The following is a 15,900-nucleotide window of genomic DNA, read 5'->3' as shown; positions in this document are numbered from 1 at the left end:
AGTTTACGCTTAAGGGTAAGTTCGGCGTCGCGCTCTTTCACGGTATTGTCTCCGGAATCGCCGGAACCGTCGGAATCGCCAGAATCGTCGGAATCACCGGAACCAGGTACAAGAGTCCTGTCGTTATCTTTTAATGAAGCTTCTGAATCGTAATAAGTAAAATTAATTGATTTAGGAATGATTCGAGGGGGTAGGACAGGGGTTGATGTGTGTATTATCGTGTTCTTTGAACGTCCAGGAATACCCTGATTCTCGATAGCACCTTTGTAAGTACTTTCAACTTCTTCTTTATTCGATCCGAACCTCGTATTCATCCCTGCTCTTTAAGATTGCACTTGTCATCCCGGACGAGCCCCCAAAAATTCTCATATGTTACGTCCAGAGTTGAAGTAGGATAGGTAAAACATGGAGGGAGAAAGGAGAGACGTAACAGCTTGAGAATGTGCCCACGAGGCATAGGCAGGGCCGCGTCGACAACCCAGAATATATGGGTCAATGGGTCCACAGCGGGGGGGCCCAATGACAAACACTCAGGGTGTCTTGCGTCCCCCGGTCCTGTTTTGAGGCAGCAAATTTAATTGCTTTACCTCGGGATCGGACCTAGTGCTTGGCTTAATAGAGCAAGGGATGATGAGTGAGGTGGAGAAATTAATTAAACTCCTTATAATCGGTCATTGATTTATTGAAAGAAAATGTGAAAGATAATTATGTATATAAAAAAAAAGGATTAACTCTATGTAAAAGTAATTTATTACAGATTAGAGCTGTTAAGGAACATAATTTGATAATACAAAAAATCCGCAGACTCGCGATAGAAAGCCCGAGGTCAACAATACACATTTATATATACACATATATATATATATATATATATATATATGTGTGTGTGTTTACATTTATAATATCCTATATTAGTGTAACGAACAGAGTATTCGGACGTGTGTATGTGTAATCGTGTCCATATTTCTCTGGAAATATTACTCGGTAATTTCGCTTACCGTAGCGAAATTGGGGCGAAAATGATTAAGGAACATTAATTTCGGGACTAGATAATAACTTGGGTACGTGTGGGGAAAAAAAACGGGAATAGCTCCGTCAGGAGAGAGGTGGGGAAGGTAGGCGCGAACGGTTTCCAAGTCGAACTGGTCGGGCCCGACTGAAAATGCGCCAGGAGGGAGGGGATTGGAACACAAAGGGAGGACAGACAGGATGGCGTTTAAAGACTGGAGGGGGCCAGGAGCGAAAAACGAACGAGGTGGAAGTGGTGGAAGGTCGTCTAGATATTCCACGCTGGGGACAGGAGAAGGGGGAGGAGGCCCATCCTCGAGATCGTGGGATCCGAAGATCGGAGCCTCTAAGGGAGGTTCTTCCTCCTCTTCGAGATCGAGGAACCCGGGGCTCGGAGATCTTCGCAGAAATCCGTCCTCCCCGATGTCCGGAACCTCGGGGTTTGGAGGTGGAGACAGGGAGATAGAAGAATCGGGGAAGATCCTATACGTGAGTTGACTCGAAATAGAGGCGGGGGAGTTTGCTTGTTCGGAGGGGGTTGACGGTTCCTCTTCGTCGAGAGCGACTGGAGAGTAAGAGGGTTCAGCGAGTAAATTTATGTGTTCAGAGGGGGTCGACGGTTCCTCTTCGTCGAGAGCGACTGGTTCAGAGAAAGAATTGGTGGGCGTGTTACCGGAAGTTATTGAGATGTTGAATTGTTTGTTGTGTAATGTTCCTAATTTCAATAAGTTAGCGATAAACGGTGTTGCTTCAGAAGGGAGATTGAGCGACGCAGCAAGCTTTCTTGCTCTCCGGTTTCTGCGATTGCGACGGTGGCGGGCTCCGGCGCGAGACTTATTTTTGTGTATTTTGGGTGGAATATGGTTATTCACTAGAACAAAATGTTTGACCCGCTTTTCTCTCTAATATACGAAAGAGAAAGAAGAGAAGAAAAAAAAAGGAAATAAAAAAATAAAAACAATAGAAAAAGAAAAAAAATAAATAAAAAGGGTTTTTAGCTGGAGAGAGAAGAGGGGAAGGTAGTTGAATTAGAAAATAATGTGAGTCTGAATCGAATCGGAGGATAGCGATTCGAATCCAGAAAGTCTAAATTTCTTTGAATCAAATCGAACCGAAACTCGATTTAATCCAGAATGGAAATCAAAATTGAATCAAATCAAACAGGGTTTGATTCAATCCAGAAGATGAAGGGTATAATTTCCTTTGAATCAAACGAGCCGGGACTCGATTTAATCCAGAATGGAAATCAAAATTGAATCGAATCAAACAGGGTTTGATTCAATCCAGAAGAATAAGGGTATAATTTCCTTTGAATCAAACGATCCGGGACTCGATTTAATCCAGAATGGAAATCAAAATTGAATCGAATCAAACAGGGTTTGATTCAATCCAGAAGAATAAGGGTATAATTTCCTTTGAATCAAACGAGCCGAGACTCGATTTAATCCAGAATGGAAATCAAAATTGAATCGAATCAAACAGAGTTTGATTCAATCCAGAAGAATAAGAGTATAATTTCCTTTGAATCAAACGAGCTAAGACTCGATTTAATCCAGAATGGAAATCAAAATTTAATCGAACCAACAGAGTTTGATTCGATTTGGAGGGGAAATTGTAATGTGAATATGTATAAATCACCCGTAAGAGAGAAAAGCCCGTCAGGAAAGATAAACTTATAATTGAAACTTACTACTTGTTGGTTAAACTATTAGAGTTGTCAAATGTGGTACTCTCGGGCCGCAGACCTCCAAACTGGGACCGGACTCATCGGGAGACGAACAATTCAGCCAAAAGGATAGCAGGTGCGATGGAGAATGGTTGGCAGATCCCAAATATGGCCGCTCTCACTATAGCACTTTCCAGTCAGCCAAAATTGCGAGTGCGATGGGGAACGGCCGCCAGATCCCGGATATGCCGGTTTTCGCTATAGCACCTTCCCGATCGAGATTTGTGCTCCGCACGAGCTTAGAGGCCGCGGATCCGAGAGTCGCAGAACTCGGGCATGCAAGATACCACGGAACTGCGATTCGGACTGTGAACTGTGTACTACGAACTACGAACTGGGTACTGCGCGCTCCGCTGGAAGACGCACCTATTTATACTATTTTTCATCTATGATTCCCTTTGTCCCTTCGAGGGCCGTGTACACCACTTTATTCATTAATACACCCACGTGCAATATTTACTTTTACGACTTTTTTATATTCCTCGGTAATTGTTATCCGAGAAAGCGGCAGGTTTGACAATTGAACTCTCAGAAGCATTAAATGTCAAAAAATTCTTTGATTTGTTGCTATGCGGGTGTCGGGCATCAGAACTCAAAGGGATGCACACGTGCGTCTTCCAGATCCCTGATTTTACTATCTTGAGTGTTTCCGGTACCGAGCAACGGTGTCACCTCAGATCTCCTCAATTGATGAATTTATAACTACTTAATTCGCGACATCCGGTTATTGCCGTGAGAGTCACCGAATTCTTGGGATTGGGGTGAGATCACCGTCGCTCGCCCGTTAATTAGAATATCCGCTGGTTGCGAAGGAAAGAATCGTTACTCCGCAGGACGTAACAATCTATTCATTTAAGATTACAAAAAATGAACGTTTTGACTCACTTTGGAGTCATCCTCAGCGTATTAAATAAAATGACTGATGGCGGATAGATAACTTTTAAGATTTCTTTATTTAATACGTTGAGGATGACTTCAAAGTGAATCGAAACGTTTGTTTTTTGTAATTTTAAATGAATAAATAATTATTTGTACAATACTATAATACTTGTGATTGCGCACTTTTACCCGCGCTGACTCTCATTAGCCCAATTTCCAATTACTAATTGTGTTAAATTTCTAAAGTCCTGAGATAATTACATATTTGTTTCTCATATTTATGTTTTTACAGATTTGATTTTTAAAATTATATTATTCTTTTTAATTTTATTAAAAATACATATTTGCATGACTTTATCATTTGCAGGGCGCTACAAGACGACGTTAAATCTTTAATTGAGGGCCAGGTTATTATAAAAGAAATGATCCAAAAGATTATGGATAGTGACGCTTATAACGTTGACGTTAATTTAAGAAATACATTTTATGAGGGCTTGGAGGGTTTTCCACTGAATACTATTGAAGAATTCAAAGAGCTAGAAAGCGATGCCAAAAAAGATGTTCGAAGGAAACTAGTGAGTTTATTTCCACGTCTATTATCCATGTGACTATCCTAGAGTTGAAATATTATGTTATCAACAAGTATCTCATACTAGGATATTTGATAACATAATATGTACCAGAATTATTTTCTACTTATCTTACTTTATTTTATTTCAGTACAATCACTTGCGAAGATTAGGAGGATCTAAATTTCGAGAATTTCTGTATAATTCAATAAAAGAAATCATGACCGACAGTTTGGTCTCAAAATTTACGTGGCCCGGTAGTAGCAAATCAGAGAAATTTGGAAACACAAAAACAATATTATATATCGTAAGTATATATACTTTTTTTTATGTAGAATTCTTTTACAAGAATATATACTTTATTAATGAAGGTCCGAAATGATACACAAGTTGAGTGTTAATCCTCAAATTGGAAGTTTCTTTATATAAGAGCAACACTGAGTCTGAATGTCATTTCAGACGCCAACGCCTATTTGAATGTATTTTTTTATAAGGATTGTATTACTTTTTTATAAAGGTTGTATATTTAATAATATATGTTAAATAATGATATAATTTAAGATAATTTTATATAACGTATAACTTTTATGATCTTGTATACAACCCTTATAAAAAAATACACTCAAAATGTATGTAAATGATAGAATAATGATATAATTTACTTCCGCAATGTTACATGAAGATCATCTTGAAAATTTTAATATATAAATCACGCTTATTTAACATTATTTCATAATGTTAAATAAGCGTTGTTTATATGTAAAAATGTTCAAGATGACCTCCATCTAATATTGTGGAGGTCATTCAAGATTCTGTCAAAATGTTATCATATAATATTGCCATACATTTACTCCTTTCAGTGGAAGCACAAAAATGCACTTTGTTTCATGGCCCACAGGACAAGGCTTCTTGTAAAGTTGAAGTACAGGAAGTTTTCCGGGTCATAAAACAGAGGTATCAAAAAAATTAAAAAAAAAACCAGCCGTCTCCTCATCAAGAGCAGCTCAACCAAGAGGACGAAGTGGGTGAAGATTCATCAGACTCCCAGAGCGAATATGAAATGACTGATAATGACAAATTACAGCTATAACTTTGTTTATAGTATATAAGTTATAGTATATAAGTTTCTTTTATAGTATATAACTTTTTTTGTAGAACATTTTAATGTAAAATAAAATAAATAATTTGTTCTTAGTTGCACTTCAATTTTTCTATAAACCTGTTTTTTATATTTTCATTTTGCTGTAACCCGCACGCGTGCACGCACTGTGACATCAGTGTGCGAACACGTACCTTCTGGAATTGAGACTCATATCGCTCGCACGCGTGAGACAATCATGCGTGCGAGCGATATGAGTCGCAAATGAGGACACATCTGCGTGCGTTATGACGGTCACGCGCGTGCGAGTACTCGCATGTGTGCGCGCACAGTGCAGTCATTGTGCGCGCATTTTGTTATCTGGGTAGTTTCAACGATATACGCTTCGAAAGAAAACAACCAATTTTTTTGAAAAAGGTGTTTCGTCCTTAAAAGTGCACTAGGCCACATAAAAAAATACGTATCCCTTATTTTGATTTGTACTACAACATATTAAAGACTCGTCAAAATTGGAGGCGGACACTTCTGTTCCTTTCTTTGTTAGATTACATGTGTTCAAGATTATCAAAAGAAATAATTTTAAATTTGTAATTTTTATTTTTTATTGTAAACCGCGAATTTATTATATGATATATACATCATGAGAGAAATAAAATATATTCTATTTATCTTAGATATGGTATATATATATATACATATATATATATATATATATCATAAAAGAGATAAAATTTATTCTATTTAATCACAGTGACTGTCCATATTTTCTGCGACATTGAAGAAACTTTCCAAAGTTGTTTCAACATTGCTAGTGTAAGGGTATATTGATTAATATGAACATTGAATACACATCAAACAAATTAAAATGTTACTTGAAGTAGTATTTTAAAGCACTTTATTAGGTAAATATAATTTTAAATTTTATTCTAATTTTTATAAAATCGTGATACAAGCCTGTCAAATGTCGAAATAAATTTATAAATACGATACACACTCACGTGTACGTACCTATATTTACGGAAACATATATTTAAAACACCCGAAATATATTTACAATAAGTAGACTCTGCAGGACGTGGTTCCGGCTGCTTAAATATTCGCGAGCTGAGCGACAGTCTAAAAGGGGCATAAAAGAATGTACGGAATTTAGTTATAATACAGTTTCAAGGTTTTAAGAAAGTTTTATAATTGATTTCTATACTTGTTTGTTCAATATCTTTTAAATCTTGTACAAGAATATCAAAAAGCTCTGACGTTCCAAGTCTCTTCAGATCTTTTTCATACATTAAAGCAACTAAATTAATTTGATTTATTTTAACACGTTGCCAAGCGGGGATATTTGCCAATGTAAAATAAACCCCAACAATTTTATGTTTTATCCTGGACAAACCTAAAGGGTTACAAATTTCGTATGCAACTTAATATATTATAAATTGTAAAGCATTAGGATTTTGTTTAAAAAAATCCTAATATTTATTTTTAAATAAATTTCCATCTGTTATATTAGAAAATATATTCTCTAAAGAAATCTCTTTGAAATCAAAATATTGATTGAAAGAATTGGAATTTTTAGAAAGATTAATTAAAGTTTTTTTATTGGAATGTAATAATATTTGCTATTGTTACTTAAAATAATACACTTGGGTTTAACGTAGTTGAAATTATTTATATAATATTTGTTTCTCGCAAATTTTGATCTAAAGCACCTATTTTATGAATTATGTGCTATTTTAAATAAGTCATTTTCTAAGTGATTTATCAATATTTAAATTATTTAAAGTTAATTGTTTTGACAAATATTGCACGTTTATTTTGTGGAAATCATTTATATTGCCAATTAAAATTTGCAAAGATTGGTTAGGTAATTGATACTGTGTTTCTAACGATAAATATAAAGAACCTAACAACTTCATACCTAAAGAATTTAAATCTTCATTGTAAATTTCATTTTTATTAGTTTCCTGGTGATAAGGTATTTCTTGTAAATATTCTTTGACTTCATTATTAATTATAGAAACATCATCATCTTTTGATATAAAATCTTTTTGACTTTTGTGAAATTGAGTTAAGTGCTGAGCTAATGTATTCTTTTTTTCAAACAATAAAATTGATTTACATATTTTAGAAAAAGGACATATAACTGGTGTTCCAGAAATTATATGGTTATTGTAGTGTTTAATTATAGCTTTTGAGTTGTTACAAATAAGAGCACAAATTCCACAGTTTGTAGGTCCCATACAGCACAGAGAGATTGCAGGAACATTGCAGAATGATTTCATTGAAACATTGTAATATTGCATTTTGATTGCGAAACATTGCTGCAACATTGCTGGAAGATTGCAGCAACATTAAGATGTCCGCTTTTTGAAATATTGCATTAAAACATCCCATTTTTCCAAAATATTTACATAAATATTATTACACCACATAATTCCAATGAACAAAACAATATTTGTGTAACATTTTAAAAAAACATTTTTTGCAAAAAAAAAATTTTGGAAATATTTTTTCGGAAATTTCCAAGCGGTCACCCATCCAAGTCGCGACTCCGGTGAACGTTGCTTGATCTCCGTGATCGCTGCGAACTGATCCTTCATGATGACCTGTGAACACTTTTATACTGATATATGTATATAACTTGCAGATCAGGTCAATATACGTTATCAAAAAAATGAAATATGTATAATTAAAGCACAATATTTATATAAACAAATATAAAATTATAGTTTTTTTTACTAATTTTGCAAATGCAGAATAGCATCTGGAATAACTTTTCTGTTATTTGTTTAAATAAGATGCAATTAGAAAATATATATTAATTTAATACAATAATTAAATTAAATATAAAAAAATTTTTATTAAAAAAACAATTAAAAAATATTGTTTGTTCATTGGGTTGTAGATCGAGGTTTCTTCATATATGGACCTATTTCGTCTATTGATATTGTTATGTCCGTCTCACTTGACACTCGCGTAATAATAACACGGATTTTTAAGAAAGAGCTTTAATGTAAAACTAAGAACACAGTTAAACAGAATATGGTATACGGTATTTCGCACAGGAAACGGAATCGCTCGCACGAACGTCAATACCATTTAAGCGCCCGAATCGGACTCAGATGTCAAAATATTTACATTTTTATCCTAGAGACGATCTTCTTCTTCCGTCAATCACTTCATATCGATCGACTCCAGCGAAACGCAAGAACAAGACCGAAGGACATGACATTATAAATATTTATGTTTCTTAATAATACTATGATGCAAACAGCACCACGGGACCGCATGCCTTTTTCTAGATGTCTTAGAGTCAACATTTGAAGGATGTCTGTAGACGTCTATGCAAAGTCGATTTGCAGTCAACTTTGAAAGTTTGACTTGAATGAGTCGACTTACACCCACATAGAACTAAAACCTCCAATGGACGTCTAATGGACGTGTGCCGTGGAAGTTCGGACCTTCTAGTGGACGTCCCATGGACATCCAATGGACGGCCACTAGGCATCCACAGTTCCGCATTGTGCACGTCCATTGGACGTCCATTAGACGTTAACAACGGATGTCCCTTAGACGTTACGTGGATCATTAATAAAGGGTTCATAGAGCCTTAGTGGATGACAAACCGACGTCACGTGGATTATTAGTAGAGGCTTTATGGAGTCTCAGCAGACGTTACTTAGATTATTAATGGATGTGTACCGTGGAGGTTCGGACCTTCAGTGGACGTCTAATGGACGGTAAAAAAAATTTTTTTTAAACAAATTTTATTATTTTTATAGCCCAATCTCTATTCACTGTTTCACATATAACATTTTAATTCACTAATTACAATTACGTATTATTTTATAAATTTTTGAAACGCATCGGCGCCGGCGGGATTCGAACCTAAGATCTTCGGAACGATAACCTAGTATCTTAACACTGAGCTAAACGTACACTTGTGAGATTGTTAATAAAAAGTTATATTTGAAGTAAAGCTGATTTGAACAAGAATAAACTGGCGTCTTGGGTATCGCTCAAACACTCTTATTAACCTTTTGTTTATTTAGCCTTACATATTTTTAATATAAATTATATAAATAATTAAAACCTGTTTCTGCCTATGGCCAAATCAGTCAAAAAACAACAATTAGAAATAGTATCGAAGCATGAAAAAAAATTAATGACGTAAAAAGCCTGTTGCCAAAGTTAATTTTGCAATTAATTGTTATAAACAAATTGTCAAAACTGACTGTAGAGGAGAACTGATTGCGCCAATCGATTCACCGAGAAAAATTACTAAAAAAACTTATATATGACACTTTTTTAATTGTCATAGTTGTTATAATTGTTATAAACAAATTAGTTGCATAATTGTTTTGATAAAGAGACAATGATCAAATTCCGTAAAAAGAGCGCATGATGTACATAATATAACATTTTATCCTTGTTTAACTTCTGGTGATCAACAAGGATAACGTCATGCGCATTATACGCTTTACGGAATCTATCTGACTTCTATGATAAAAGTAAAATCTCATGAAGCTATAGAAATTTTATGGACTTCTAATGGACGTCCATCTGACTTCCATGATGGAAGTAAAATCTTATGAAGCTATGGAGGTTTAATGGACTTCTAATGGACGTCCATCTGACTTCTATAATGGAAATAAAATCCCATGGAGCTATGGAGGTTGGATGGATGTCTAATGGAGATCTATCTGACTTCCATGATGGAAGTAAAATCCCATGGAGCTATGGAGGTTTCATGGACTTCTAATGGACGTCTATCTAACTTCCAGGATGGAAGTAAAATCTCATGGAGCTATGGAGGTTTCATGGACTCCTAATGGATGTCCATCTGACTACTATGATGAAAATAAAATCCCGTGGAGCTATGGAGGTTGGATGGATGTCTAATGGAGATCTATTTGACTTCCATGGAAGTAAAATTCCATGGAGCTGTGGAGGTTTCATGGACTTCTAATGGACGTCCATCTGACTTCCACCATGGAGATAGACGTCCCATGGAACTATGGAAGGGCGATGGACATCCACTGGAGGTCAATTTCTATGTGGGCAGTCGATATACGGTTGTCGATATACAGTCGATGGACGGTTGTACTGTTAAGGAATGTAGAGATTCAGCAGAAAATTTAGTAATGTCGCCCAACCTTAGTTTGCTAAATGCGGATGAATAATTATGGATGAATTAAATTAATATATTATTATACGCGAATATTTTGCTTTGGCTCTTTATTGCCACTACTTTATTAAAAAATTATGATATTGCAATGTTTCCGGAATATTACTGGCATATGCAATGCGATGTTGCAGGCATATTGTTAATTTATGTTTCTGCAATGTCTCCGTAATATTGCATTGCAATCTGCAACATTGCAACATTGCTGCAATGTTGCTGGAATTTTCTCTGCTGTATGGGGTACTTCAGATACTTGGCTTTTTAACCTCTTATTACTATTATGGTTTTGGAAAATGTGTTGTCTAAATGCACGATAAGTTTTAAAAGTTATTCTACAAACACCAGTCAAACATTAAAAAGAAACATTTTTTTTTATTTCGGTGAAAGTACTGGTGGATATTATATCGTTTAATATTTTGGAAGTTAAGATGACAAGTTTTACATATAAACATTTTTAGACAGTATAATTCACAATATATTATTATTTATACTAACCTTATTTTTATTGACACTGTAACAAAACGCCCCTCCACTTTGCGCGCACTGCCACTCCGCTCCGTACACCCGAGCACCGCGGTAGCAAGAACCACGTGCGCGCACCGTCTAACCCCCCGACGCACGATCACGCAATAGCACGCGCGCCGTCCGTGGCGTTCTGCAACGTTTTCACTCCGAGCCAGCCGACCGAGCGCGCAGATTGGTTCGTCCAGCCGCGCGCTTGGATATATAAGCCGGCAGTGGGAACGCCGAGATCAGATCTTCTCGGTCCACCGCACCTGTCTAGTCGAGCATCCTCGACGCTCCCGACTTTTCCTTCAGGACGAGCATACTTGCCTCTTCTGCTACATTCTCGACGAGAATCCTCGTCGTTTCCTGCAGCCGAGAATCCTTGGCGAAACCAAGAGCCTCTCCTCGGTGAACATCTTTGCCGCAACTAATCACGACGAGTATCCTCGTCGAATCCTTAGGCCAGGCATATCTAACCAATCCGCTGCATCCTCGAGAAAATTACATCCGGGAAGCTCTCCTCGACACCGACTAGTAAACCGAGACATTGCCAGGTCATCCGCGTCTTGACGATAAATCACTGCCTCACTTGCACGAGGCAGATCGAGTAAACCGCGGAAAACGCCTGTACATCGCAGTGATTTCGACCAATCCGCGCCCGCCGCGCTTACGGCCGCGTCTACACCGATGTCCGCGTGTTCCGCGGCTCCCGATACTCACCGGACATCAAGTCCGCTTAAACTCCGCGAAGACATCGCTAACCGAAGCGATTTAGCCGAATCTCAGGTACCTCTTATTTCAATGTAATATAACGATGATAAACCGATACTCTGTTACGCGTAGATTAAGTTCGTTCATTTCTTACGTTCGCTCGTTGGACGTGCGCATCGTTAAAGGTGCCTTTTCATGTGACGCTGAAACGTTCATTTTCTAGCGTCAAGAAATAACCTAACCTTACCATCATATGCCCAAAACTCATACGTATTTGGATCAACAAAAAATTCATCGAATATTCGGATACATAAATGTTGGGCAGCTTCATTATTTAAACATGTTTCTTTACAATACCCACATTTCACGAGAAAATTCTAAAATTATTAATATTTATTAATTCAATCATGTACAATCTCAAAAAATTTTACATGTATTCTCATATTGTATTATACAGATATTCAAAGTATTACTTCATGTTTAATAATTTACCTCCCTTTCTTCGCTTTGCATGATGAAACCAGGGCAAACAAAAATTTTCAACTAAAAAATTGCACAAATAAATTTATATCAATCGAGGGATCTCCAATAATGAATAACCCCGTCAACTACTACCGACGCTGGAAAGTTGGTTAGAAACGAACATTTTAGCGTCAACCATAGATAAAATTACATAGAGTGAACACGAACAAAACGAGCGTCGAGCGTTTCAGCGTCGTATGAAAAGGTACCTTAAGACGGTACCGATAAGTGTTCATAGTTGTTCCTTGCGATTGCTACCGTTTTTGTTTATTTACGTTCACTCGTTCCGAGGCATCTTGTTTCCTTTTGGTATTATTTTATTTTCTTTCATTTTTCAGTTTACTACTTATGTACAACATTAGCTTCAATAAATCTTTTATATTTCTTTTCTACCAATCCGAGTGCGATTATTTCTCCGAACCCGGCAATCCGTCGACCTTATCCATAACCGCCTCTCCCCCCGTTTCTTCCGAACCATCCGAAAACCACCAGCGTTACATGACACTAACCTTTTTATTCGCTTTTTTTCTTCTTAAACTGGCTTCTAAATTTGTCGACTCGTAGAGGAAAAAATTCGAGTCGTAGGTCTTATAGGGCGTCGATATGGTTGAGCCACTCTTTCTCTCTCTGCTTCTCCCCCGGGCTTTTCTCCCGCTCAAGTCCTATTTTTTACGCGACGTTCTTTTCGCGATGAAAGGGTTAATACGTTTCGCCCAGCTATGGTATCAAGTAGAGTGCGATAAATACACGCATATTTATGCAATGATATCTGTAAGTATAATCTTTTGTTAGACAAATGTCGTCGCTATTTCGCTCGACGACCGTGGCCGAGGGATATGTATCCCTCCGCTACGTTAGCGATCCGATGCACTTGCCGGAAGAAAACTCATTGTCAGTGTTATTCACCTTTTACAATAACTTTATTTCGTGCACAAGACGTGACGAAATTTTCGTCCAGAGACACGCACTGACTGACACGCACCAACACGCACCCGGCACCGTGACGACACACAAGAAATGAGAAAAAAGGCACCCTCGCGCTTGGCAACAAGACGATGATGAAAAACGAAAATCGCGGAAAGGGTCGCTGGACCCGAGAGGTAGCAATGCTGCACGCGAGGCACAACGCGATATAAGAGATGTGGCGCGAATAACGGATGGTTCGAAATTCATTAGATTAAATGAAATATAGATACATGGTAACATCATACACACGTCTTTCTCGCTCTGCACTAAAACACTTCACGACGCGCGACGTCGTCACTTAGATACCGCATGCAAAAATAGGTTTTACTAAAATACCGTGATATCACAATATCGACAGTAAAATCCCACGTCAGACTGTAAATTAACTATACAGAAGTGAACTTTAAAGACGTACATGTAATATTATGGGTAACTTAGCAATACAAGAAGTAAATTTATTAAAAAATCTGTAATTATACTAAATGTAATTAATGTTTCATAATATTTTAGTATTTTTTATTGAAATTAGAGAAATATACACATTTTAAGTAAAAAACTACAAAAAGTCAACAAACCCACTAAACACAACATTACATGTAACGTAAATGTTAGTTGTAATTTCCCACTCAACAATGTAACTGTTATATAACGAGTGTGTTATATAACAGTTACATTGTTGAGTGGGAAATTACAACTAACATTTATGTTACATGTAATGTGGTGTTTGCTGGGAATTTACCAAAAAATAAGTAAATTTCCTTTGTAAAATCTCATCGATTTTTATCAGTGTAGTTTCGTAAACATTGAAAATCTAGATAATGTTATATATTTGTTTAGATTTTTAGAGCTCAAAAACATGTAGAATTATAATCTAGGAATTTACACTAAAAATGAATGACTCGGTTAGACTTAGCCAGCAATGAAAATACTTTGAACCACAGATGATGTCCTGCGTTGGCGCTCGGTTGCTATGCACACAGCGAAGTGTTACACGTATGTAAAAGTGGCACTTTGCTGTGTGCATGGCAACCGAGCGCCAGCACGGGAAAAATATCAATTTATTCATAATAAAAATCTAATAAATGTTCATGCTTTGTCGTGTATTTCTTATGTATATTATTTTAACCTGATATTATATTAACATATCTTAGGGCAACCTTTCATATATTGATACGTAAAGATTTTATAATATTTAACTGAAATATAGTTTTACTTGAATGTTTTATTAACATTGCTATGCCATTCTGTTTTGCACTATCACCATGTATAATCCGATATTTATAGTAGTATATTGAGAATAAATTTTATTTAAAAAGATGTCAACGGAAAATACTGATGAAATACTGAATAATGATTGATGCGAAATAGAAATTCTACAGAAATTATATAATATACATATTATCAACTTATTATTGAATAAAATTTTACAACTTTTAGTTCTGTATAGAAATAGATAAAATAATTTAAGTAACACATTTATAATATTTCTTTATCCGTATCATTGATTTGCCTTTAGCAGTTTTTATTAAAGTAAGTGGAAGTCCGATTATATTATTCGGAGATATTATAAAAAAATGTCTTAAAATTGTTTCATCAATTTTGTATGCTAAAAAATGTTGCCTATATTGCAACCTTTGTAACTTTTGACAAAAAAATAATACCTCATTGTTTTTAAATAAAATAATATCTAATATTAAGTATATTTCAACTTCAGTTCCAAAAGTTGCTATATAGTTGTTTTTAATGTTGTATTCAACACTTTTATACTCAATGCGAGAATACAATTTGAAGTTTGTTTCATTAACATTTTGCATTTTTTTCATAATAATAGAACGATAATTACTTGATATTTTATACTTAAATTGTCATTGCATTTAAAAGTTTTACTTGCCAGATTTTCAGTTTTCATTAATTGATATGCAAATTGTAATTGATACTTTTTACTTTATGTAAGACAAATGTTTTTTCGAGAAATGATACAATGAGAGTAAATTTTAAATTGACGATGCTTTGCTTCATATTTAAAACACCAGAATTTTCTTAAAGGTCTACATTGACGAATAATTGTTGGATAATGAATTAAATTATGAAATTTGGGCTTCAGCGTATCATTAAATAATGTAATATAATCATTATGATGTTTTTTAATTTTGTTTTCTAATAAAATAATGTTTGCTTCGTCAATTTCAAAGTAAAGTATAATATCAATAATTTCAATAAAATTAATTAAAAAATGCCAGACTTCATCATCAGATGGAACTAAATCTCCAACCATTAGAAGAAAATGCGTAATGAATATCATCATTTTTGTAGCTGACATTTTTAAATGTTTTTTTTTCTAAATGAGATGATTTGATTTCTCCTGAAATATTTTCAATTTCTTTTGGTCCATATTCAAAATTTTGTTTTCTTAAATTTAAAATTTTTAGATCAAAATATTTCATTTTTATCGTGAAATAAGTAATTACATAGCATAAATTGTAATGGCAGACTCCCTCAAAAATATCATGCATAACGGCCACATAATAATTTTCAACTACATGAAATGATGGAATACCATTTAATAAAGAATTGTTTACAATTCCAGTGCTTTGTGAATTATTTAACTTTAAGTCATTATCGTAATTTGTAATTATTTGCATCAATGCCTTATTTTCCGCGATTAGTTTTTGACAATTCACTTTTTCTACTTTACAAAGTCAACAGAAGAAGTTACTTGAAAACGATTTAT

General features: G+C 35.3%; 1 protein-coding gene across 2 annotated transcripts in view; it reads left to right on the top strand.

Annotated features, from left to right (window-relative positions):
* Positions 1–5,388, top strand: part of LOC113004403 — a 45,914-nt gene extending 40,526 nt beyond the window's left edge. For both annotated transcript variants that reach the window (XM_039456309.1, XM_039456308.1), the window contains exons 3-5: positions 3,981–4,188; positions 4,334–4,489; positions 5,043–5,388. In XM_039456309.1, the coding sequence (XP_039312243.1) occupies positions 3,981–4,188; positions 4,334–4,489; positions 5,043–5,129 (451 nt within the window). In that variant the 3' untranslated portion in view covers positions 5,130–5,388. The remainder of the gene's footprint in view (positions 1–3,980; positions 4,189–4,333; positions 4,490–5,042) is intronic.
* The last annotated feature ends 10,512 nt before the right edge of the window (positions 5,389–15,900 follow it).

Source organism: Solenopsis invicta, chromosome 12 (genome assembly GCF_016802725.1).
Source record: "Solenopsis invicta isolate M01_SB chromosome 12, UNIL_Sinv_3.0, whole genome shotgun sequence".
Classification (NCBI taxonomy): Eukaryota; Metazoa; Arthropoda; class Insecta; order Hymenoptera; family Formicidae; genus Solenopsis; species Solenopsis invicta.
This window is presented reverse-complemented; position numbering and strand designations above follow the sequence as displayed.